The sequence below is a fragment of the Gracilinanus agilis genome, chromosome 2 (genome assembly GCF_016433145.1).
Source record: "Gracilinanus agilis isolate LMUSP501 chromosome 2, AgileGrace, whole genome shotgun sequence".
Classification (NCBI taxonomy): Eukaryota; Metazoa; Chordata; class Mammalia; order Didelphimorphia; family Didelphidae; genus Gracilinanus; species Gracilinanus agilis.
The window spans coordinates 552,395,405-552,405,127 of record NC_058131.1 but is presented as its reverse complement, the minus strand read 5'-3'; the positions used below and the strand labels follow the sequence as shown (position 1 = coordinate 552,405,127).

The 9,723-nt window shown below is 46.9% G+C and overlaps 1 protein-coding gene across 2 annotated transcripts in view; it reads right to left on the bottom strand.

Moving 5' to 3' along the window:
* Positions 1-7,227: 7,227 nt before the first annotated feature.
* LOC123237984 (myosin-7) overlaps positions 7,228-9,723 on the bottom strand; it is a 34,151-nt gene continuing 31,655 nt past the window's right edge. The window contains exons 35-39 of one of the 2 annotated variants that reach the window (XM_044665239.1): positions 9,071-9,196; positions 8,694-8,969; positions 8,390-8,485; positions 8,055-8,189; positions 7,228-7,367 (exon numbers count right to left, since the gene is read on the bottom strand). In XM_044665239.1, the coding sequence (XP_044521174.1) occupies positions 7,347-7,367; positions 8,055-8,189; positions 8,390-8,485; positions 8,694-8,969; positions 9,071-9,196 (654 nt within the window). In that variant the 3' untranslated portion in view covers positions 7,228-7,346. The remainder of the gene's footprint in view (positions 7,368-8,054; positions 8,190-8,389; positions 8,486-8,693; positions 8,970-9,070; positions 9,197-9,723) is intronic. The other variant, XM_044665240.1, reaches the window with a different exon arrangement.

The window sequence follows — 9,723 nt, the reverse complement described above, 5'->3', positions numbered from 1 at the left end:
GAGAGAGAGAGGAGAGAGAGAGAGAGAGAGAGAGAGAGAGAGAGAGAGAGAGAGAGAGAGAGAAAGAGAGAGAGAGAGAGAGTTGGTGGCTCTCCAAAACTCGCAGCTATAACCCAAATGTCATTCCAAGGATAAAGACCTCAGTGGCCTGGAAGGGAGCAGGTGGCACCAAGCCAATGGAATCAAACACAACTAGGGGCTCAACACACTTCAGTTGTAGGATATTCAGAACATAATATTAAACTTAGAGAACCCCTTCACCTTGGGTGACCAACCTCTGTCTACTTTCCAGTTCATCCATGATGCCATATTTAGCTGTGGGTTCTTCTCTCTGTGTATCAGCTATCTGCCTGCATCCCTTTCTTTAAAATCTAAGGATGAAGCTAAAGAAAGGGCCGCTATATGAACATGAGACTAGGGACAGAGAGAGGGTAATGGATTGTACACTTAGCTGGACTCCTAAATGGAGCTCAGGGCAATGCAGACGGCAGAGAACTAAACCCCTTCACCTGGATCCCACTACATGGCTATGTGTGGTCAAGAGGACAGAGGAAAGGTTGGTTCTTACCTGGACAGCTTTTTAGAGAATTTAGAAGAATCCTGGATAGTGGGGATGAACAGCTGTGGTTAGGGAAAGAAAATAGAGGGACAGAGATAGTGAGGCCGTAGAGAGATGAGGAGGATGGGGAGAGTGGGGAGAAAAGAGACAGAGACCGAAAGATAAGAGACAGAAAGACAGAGCATAGAGAGACAGACCCAAAGAAGACAGAGAGAACAGAGAGATAATCAGTATCATGCAGAGATTCAACAGAAAGGCATGGCCAGGGAAACAAAGAAACAATGAAATGGAGAATGAAGAGAAGCAGAGGAATAAGAATAGAAAGACAGAGAAATAAGGACCCCAAAGTAGAGGGTGAAGAGGAGAGAGACAGAAGCAGACACAGAGAGACAGAGGGAGAGACACAGAGGAAGAACGAGAGAGAAAATAAGATAGAAAATAGAGGCAAGGAGAGAAAGAATAAGAGGAAAAAGTGAGAAAACACAAGAACCAGAGATGGAAATGAGAATACAAAGACAAAGAGATGGAAAGAGATAGAGCCAGGAAGAAACAAAGATAAAGATAGAGATGGGTGGGATGGAAAAGGGAGGGCAAGAGTAAGAAAAGTAATTTTAAAAGAGACATACAGAGAGAGAAAGTATATAGAGAGACAATGATATGATATGGGGAGATGGAAAAAGATGAAGATGGGAGTGGGTAGAAGAATAGAAACAGAGAGGGAGGAGGGAGGAGAAGGAAAGGGTGAGGGTGAGGGAGAGAGAGAGAGAGAGAGAGAGAGAGAGAGAAGGAAAAAAAATTTCACTTTAGTAATCTCTTTTTAAAAATAAAAGTCTTCCAAGGGCCACAGTTTTCTGACACCGGAGTGCCCTGACAACCCTCCTCCCTCAAATCAGAAGCTTTATAAAGAGAGAAAGTTTCCAGTGCCATTCCCTAGGTTCTCGGAGATGGGATCCCAAAGGAATAAGGGTAACTTCTCCTCAGATCTAGTCTCCCTCTCCCAACACCCCAGTCGAAAATAGATCAGGGCTCTCCAGCCTACCCTCAAGGTGGAGGGAGGAAATCTAGGCAACATCCCTCACCAGCCATCCCCCTCTTACCTAAGCCAACAGCAGACTGCACAGCTTCTGTGTCCTCAGAGCTCCCTATCTCCTTTATATTCCCCCACCCCCCAACTCCCTCTCTCCAAATTAGGACCCATTGTGTGGGACCCTCCCCCCTCCCTTTCTCCTCCTAGTTCCTCCCTGGCTCCCTTTGCCCTCGAGGTGACAGCAGGACAGTCAGGCCCCCAGATTTGCCCATGAAAGGTGCTTTGCCCCAGCCCCCTGGCTCTGGGACCTTTTTTTAGGCCTTGGGTGCATTCCTCACCTCACAGGGGCTGATGCGTTGATAATGGTAAGACAGCAGCCTTCTTTCAACACTGTCCTCCCTCCCCCCATGCTCCTTACCTCAGTTATTTTTAACCCAAAGGGTGGGTGTGGTAAACTCATTGTGGGTCACCTTCTCCCATTTACTCAGATGCTTGTCCCCCCTCTCTAATCACAGGACCCGGTCTCCCCCTAAGTGAGGAAGCTTTAGGCTGGAGCCAGGATGGCTCTCTGACTCAATTTCCCCTTCTGGGATGGAGAACAAATGTCACCTCCTACTTTTCAAGGAGATTCTACATCTCTATCACTGGCCCCCATGGGGTGCCTGGGTTCTGGGGGACATTTAGGGGTTCTGGAGCTGGAGGAAATGGCTGTCAGGCCCTTCTACCCACCCCTCCAAATCTCTCTGGACAGTGATTACAACTGTCCAATATTTCCAGTACATTCATATAGAACCAATACTCTCTTCTCCAGGTCTCGCCTCCACATGTGTGCATGTTTTCCCATGTACACTCAGTCACACACTTAGATTTGCTTGGTCACATACATGCATAAACCAGCACCCTCACCCTCACTGCCCCTGGTGTTGGTGGGAGGTGGGGTGGGCAAGGAAAGACTGGAGGCGTTAATCCTAGGGTCTAAAGGATGGGGGCGGTAGTAGGGGGCTCCTTTTCATTTGGAGCAAATAGGGGTGGGATGGAGGACACAGGTGCCAGTGAGGATGACTGGAAAGCCTGTCATGCTTTGGGATTAACACACAGGCTTTGAGCTTGGCATTCCTGGCAGAGCGATGGGACCTTTATGCCTATTCTCTCCCTCTCACCAAGAAGACACCTTAGTGGTCCCCACTCTGCTTTTCTCAGGGGATGTTTGCCCTCACATCTTTTCTAGGGGGGTACTCTCAACACTGCTCCCCCAAACTCCTCTCAGGCACCCTTGTCTATGCCCTTGGGATGGGCTGCCTCATTGAGGCTGTGGGTGTCAGCCCACAGCAGACCGTGCCTGTTGTGACTAAGTGGACATTGTGTCCAGGGAACTAAGCCAGAATTCTACCCCCTCCCAACCCATGCCAGGACACTCTCCCCAGACTCCCCCCTCCTCTCATCCCCTATCCCCTGCCACCTCTCAATATAGCTCCAGGAGTGTGAAAAAGGGAGGGAGGGAAGCCGAGGTCAGCACCCCAGAATAATGGAATTTTCCAGTGGAGTCACTCTCCCACACTATTCCTAGCTCTCCAGGACCCCTTTCCTTAACCAGGAATATGTACCTCTTTCTCCCAAGAGGCTACAGACACAAAACGCTCCTCCATGGAGGGTATGCCCCCCAGAACAACTCCTTGTACCCCCACAAGCACCCTTCACCAATAAACATGGGTTCCCTATCCCTCCACTATCAGGAAATGTGCACCTCAAATCCTTCCTCCCCCCCTACTAGGTACCAAATGTCCTATTTCTCCAGACTCAGGGTCATTCTATGTCACTGTGGGGACTAATTAGCCCAGATCCCTCTATGTCGCTACTTGTCCTTGTCTCCCATCAGCTTGGGTACATGATAAGGGGGCTGAGAGTGCCAGGTTAGACGAGGTCAGGGCAGGGCAATGAGAGCGGAGTGTATCCTTAAGGAACCCTGTGTCCTGAGCAAGCTGGTGGGCTAGATGAGGGTCTGAGGGTAGAGAAGGGGTGGGGAGTGGTGGCTGGATAGGTGGCGTACAGGATCCTGGTGCCTGACAAAAGAGAGAGGACTGGGAGGGGTTAAACCGACTCAGAGGCTCTGCTCTTCCAGTCCAGGTCCCTAGGCCCCCCTCCCTTTCCCCTTTCCTTTCATCAAGGCTTCCTCCTCCTCTTTCTCATCCCTAGTTTCTCAAACCTACTCCCTGACTCTGCCCAGTGACTAGGATGATGAGAGTTGGAACCTGAGAGCAGCAAGTCAAGCTTCAGGTAAGGAAGGGGCATTGGGGAGTTTACTTCCTACAGGACAGACTTCCCATCTCTATACTTGTAGGACTCAGTTTGCCTCTATTTTTATTTTTTATCTGTGTTTTTTTCTCATTCTGACTTTCTCTTTGCCTTTTCCATACCACATCTCTGTTTGGTATTTGGATTTTCTCTGAAGTGTGAGATTTCTCTCTAGTATGACCCAAGACCATGTGCTTGCCTTTCTCATTACTCCCAATTTTGGATGAACCTCTGTTTATCTTCCTTCACTTTTCTGTTTCTTCCTCTCCCCCTCTCCCCTATCTTGTACCCCTTCTGCCTTTGCATCTTTCTTTCTTCCTTTGCTTTTGCTATATTTTCTTGTTAAAATTCTTCATTTAAAAATCATTTTTCTACTAACTCTCCTCCTCCTCTCTCTTTATCTCTCCCTGTCTCTGTCTCCCTCCTCTTCTATGTCTCCTTCCTCCTCCTCCTTCTCCTCTCTTTCTTTCATTAATCTCATTCCCACTTTCTAAGCTTCCTAATTTCTCTTTTATGGAGAGAGAAAAAATAAGAGACATAGAGACAAAGGAACCAAAAGAGAAGCAGAAATAGAGTAGCAGGAAATGCCTGGAAAGAGGGAGAAGGAGATAAGGAAGAAACTAGGGGAGAAAAGGAAATATAGAAAAAAAGGAAGAGAAGGGAAAGAGGGTCACTGAATTGTGGAGGGTCTAAGGCTAACCCATTTTTCTTCTGTATTCTGCCTCTGTTTCTCTTTTCTCTTCTTCGTCTCTGTTGCTGCATCATTCTCTGTATCACTTTTGTCTCCCTGGTTTCTTTTCTTCCCTTTCACTCATGTTCCATTCCTCTAGCCCAGAGAGTCTTAACTTTTGTGTGTGTCATGGCCTACTTTGGCAGACTGGTGAACCAATGGGACCCTTCTCAAAATGATGTTTTAGTACGGGAGAGGGAAGGGAACACAAATTTATTAAGTACCTACTATGTGCAGGCACTGTGCTAAGAGCTTTTTACAAATACTCACTTGGTCCTTACAATGACCTTGCAAGGTAGGTGCTATTATTATCTCCATTTTATAGCCAAGGAAACTGAAGCAAATGAGTTATGTGATTTGCTTAGGATTGCACAAACAGTATGTGTCTGAGGTCAGATTAAAACTCAGCTCTTTTCAGTGCTCTACCACACCATGCCTCTATTACCCATACATTCGATTGCCTCTATTCATAATGAAAAGAAATGCTATTGTTGCTGGTCCTTTGTTTTTGAAGACCAATGCCATAATGGGGTCTTGACTTAATATATAATACTTGTCTTGCACATAAATTGGATTTAAGTGAGGCAGGGATATACAAAGTCATTAGCCTCACTCTCTGTTCCAGAAAGAAAATGCTAAATTTCAACTAGAGTTCCATTGAACGCAAAGATGAATTTTTTTCCCATCCAAGTGCCCCCAAATTTCTTGGGTTAAGAATCCCTAATCTAGACTTACTCTCCTGCCCCCACCTCTTTGAAGTGGTCTTGCTCAGGTGGGAGGCCTGTAAGCTGTTTTGACTCTATCTAAGAGCTATTGGACTGCCGGGGGAACTGAGGACTTACAGCAAGATGCAGCTAGGGTTGAGAGTTAGAGGGCAATAGTAGAAGGTGACTTCCTTGGGTTCCACCCTCACCTTCTTTCCATCATGTCCTGTGGGGCAGGAATCAGACGTGCTTCCATCCAAGGTCTGTTGGTGCCCATCCATTGGTGTCTATGTTCTCAGCCTTCTCAGTGAGCAAGTGACCAATTTTTCTTCCCCTGAGGGGTCCTCTCATCATCCCTCTACTCTATGACATACCTGTTCTGCCTTCTCAGGAAGTGTTGGACCTCATGGGTCAAAAGAACAGCCTTTCACTCTTGAAGGGGGAAAGGGTGGGAATAGGAGAAGAATAGAGCTTAAGAAAAGTGAGTATATATAAAAAAAGGAAGAGTCCTAAAGCAACATGTTAAATTCGAATAGAAATGGGGACCATAATAAGGATCCCTCTAGGCTGTGTATTGATTTCATTTTAAAATGTAACATTACTGGGGAAGCTAGATGGCTCAGTGGTTATAGAACCAGACCTGGAGATGGGAGATCCTGGGTTCAAATCTGACCTCAGATACTTCCTTGCTCTGTAACCCTGGGCAAGTTACGGTACCCCCATTGCCTAGCCCTTATCGCTCTTCTGCCTTGGAACCGTCACTCAGTATCAATTCTAAGACATAAAGTGAGGGGTTAAAAAAAAGGCGTATTACCTAGGTTTTATTGTATTTGTATTTATTTTGTTAAATGTTTCCTCCTTAGATCTTATGTCTGTTGCAGGCTGTACTCAGTAGTGATGTGGCCATAGGTCATGTGTTTGATATCTCTGATCTAGCAGCAGAAAAGCAGGCTCCCCTGCATCCCAAGGAAAACACTTGGAGGGTGAAGGGGAGAGGAGTCCTGTGAGCCAGTAGCTGGAGGTGGGATGGTGAGGTAGTGATTATCTCACTAGAGAATGCCATGATGGGTGAGGTGCCAACATGGCCTTCATCATATCTGGGTTCTGGAGCCTTATTGCCCTTTACAGTGACTTCACTGGGAGGAGAACTAGCTTAGAGGGCTGACAGCTTTCCAATGTCCCTGGGAGTGAACCAGAGCAATGGATAAGAGGCCATCTCATATCTGACCAAAAACGGACAGATGGCTGTTTTCTCTAGATCTTTTAACCTGATCGTGGGGTATGTTAATAGGTCAATATGAATGGCCCAGGTTCAGAGCAAGAGATATAGTTCCATTCTATGATAGAGCCAGGGTGACCTTATATTTTGGCCAAACTTTTCTTAGGGGGCTACATTCTCGAGCAGCCCTGACTCTGGGCTCTAGAATGGGTCCTATCTTCAGTCAGAGGGGAACAACAAGAGGATTCTTGGGTCTATTCATGGGATCATAGATTGTGAGCTAGAAAAGACTCAGAGGCTGATTTTTAATAGATGAGGAAACTGAGACCCAGAAAATTTAAGTGACTTTTCTCAAGGCTTTTAGGTAGTAGAGAAGGGATTTGAACCCAGGCACTATGAATCCAGTCAGTCCTTTTTCCACTATTTCATGATACTTCTTATCCCATGTGGTTCTTCTCCATGGTATATAGAGTAGAATCCAAGCCCTGGACATCTTGCCGGATCCCCAAGTGTGGGGAGGAAGGAGCTAGTTGAGTGGACATCTTCCCAGAGGTATGTGAACACACAAGCTTGCTCATAGCTACCCCCCCCCCCAACTCAGACTCCCAAAGCTTTTCCTTCCTAATAATGCAGCCCGTCTCCTCCCATTCTCTGTTAGGACAAGGTGGCGCAGAAGAAAAGGCAGGAACCAGTGTCTCAGCTTTTAGGAGAATTTTTTTATTCTTCTTCCTATGCAAGGTCTAGTGTAGAGGGACCACGGAGTTGAGAGGGCCCATAAAGTCACCTCTAGGTCAGTGCAGGACATTGTGGCCTGGCTACTCCTCATTCAACCCCTTCTGGAAGGAAACGAAACCCGAGTCAGTTCTGAAGGAAGGGAGTCAGGGACCTGGATTCTGGTAGAACAGTCTGGTTCTGGGATTTGATATAACCTCCCAGTGTATTCTGGGGAAAGTATAGCTATGGAGCTGATTGACAGGCATAGTTGTATGGGAGTCTTGGGAATCAAAGCAAAAGTTCTCCAAGGTTTGGATCATGGGGGTATATGGTGAGGGTCAAAATGGCAGAGGTCTAAGGATCTCAAGGGTTGGAATGGATTCAGTCTTAGGGCTAATGATAAGCTTGGGTATGAGATTCTATGAATCTTGGAATTTTAGAGCTAGAAGAGACTTGAAAAATCTTCTAGCCAAACCCTCTCATTTTACAGAAATGGAAACTGAGGCTCAGTCAGAAAAATGACCTGCTAAAGGTGACATAACTGGTTTAGTTAGTGGTGATTAGATTTAGAAAAGAGAATCTCAGTCTGTTGGGGGTATGGAGCCCAGTGTTTGAGAAACCCAGAGAATGGGGAACCCAACATTTGTGGGGCGGCTGTGTTCAGGGTGCCTGATAGAGGGATGCTCCTGGAGGGAGCTGCTGTCTCTGAGGAAGCAGTGCTATCTAGACCAGGTGTGTCTACTACCTTGAGGACGGGGCATTGTCTAGCAACTGGGAATGATATCTAGCAATTGGGAATACCGGCTCACCTTGGCACCAATGTCACGGCTTTTGGCTCGAAGTTTGTTGACCTGAGACTCAGCTATGTCTGCTCGTTCCTCGGCCTCGTCAAGCTCATGCTGGACCTTCCGGAACTTGGACAGGTTGGTATTGGCCTGTTCCTCCTGTGGCAAGGGCAGGGAAAAGATAAGGGGGGAATGAATGGGGGTGAGGTAAGATAGAAGGAGTTCCCTAGGCATCTTCAGCTTGGGGAACCAACAGCTCCTTTTCTATTTTGGGCTCTCACTTAGGCTTCCCTGGGGAAGACTCCTATCACCCATATCTACTGTCCAGGCTTCCCAACTCCCATGAAGTGGACACTTACCGCTTCCTCAGCCTGTCGCTTATAGGCCTTGACCTTTAGTTGTAGCTTGTCTACCAGATCCTGGAGCCGAAGCAGGTTCTTCCTGTCTTCCTCTGTCTGCCGGGGAACAGGGATGAAGAAGTCACCGGAGAGCCCACCGACCTTTTTTTGTAACGTCTTTATTATTCTTTCACTTAACCCTCCACTGGGAGCCACCATTTTCTGCTTTTTACTCGCTACCACTATCATCTCAAAAGGAGCAGAGAGGAGTAGGAGGCACGAGTTGAGGTTTTTCCAGTGAAAAAGATGAGGTTCTGGGCTTTACCTGGTAGGTGAGCTCCTTGATGCGCCTCTCACACTTCCTCATGCCCTTGACTGACTCGGCGTTCCGTTTCTGCTCAGACTCGAGCTCATTCTCCAGCTCCCGCACTCGGGCCTCGAGCTTCTGCAGCTGCTTCTTGCCCCCCTTGAGGGCGATCTGCTCAGCCTCATCCAGCCGGTGCTGCAGGTCCTTGATGGTCTGCTCCATGTTCTTCTTCATCCTCTCCAGGTGGGCACTGGTGTCTTGCTCCTTCTTTAGCTCCTCTGCCATCATGGCAGCCTGAAGTTTGGGGAGAGAGGGAGGGAGCCTCCTTTAGGTCTATACCCATCAGTGGCCATGGCACTTGGCCTGGAGTATTATACAGTGGGTGCCAGACTCACGTCAGTGATGGCCTTCTTGGCCTTTTCCTCGGCATTCCTGCACTCCTGCACGGCCTCCTCTACTTCTGTCTGAAGCTGAGACAGGTCAGCATCCATCTTCTTCTTCTGATTAATTAGGCTAGTGTTCTAAATGGGAAGAAATTAAAAAAAAACAAAACAAAGAAAATTCATGATTCACTGGATTGGCCCTATCCAAGGTTGAAGGCAGCTCAGCAGCTCAGAGGTTAGAGCCCTGGGGCTGGCGTCAGGAAGATCTGAGTTCAAATCCAGCCTCAGCTACTAGCCATGTGACCCTGGGCAAGTCACTTAACCTCTGTTTGCTTTAATCCATTGGAGAAGGAAATGGCGAAACTATTCCAATATCTTTGCAAAGAAAATCCCATGAACAGGTTTTGGTTTTATAAGATTGTTCACTTACAAAAATGAACAATATGGAAATATGTTTTGTGGGATAATAAACCCATAACCCAGATTGAATTGTTTAACAGCTCCAGGAGGAAAGGAGGGATGGAGACAATTTGGATCATATAATTTCAGACAACTCATGTGGAAACTTATTACGTATAACTGGTAAGAAAGAAAGAAAGGAAGGAAGGAAGAAAGAAAGAAAGAAAGAAAGAAAGAAAGAAAGAAAGAAAGAAAGAAAGAAAGAA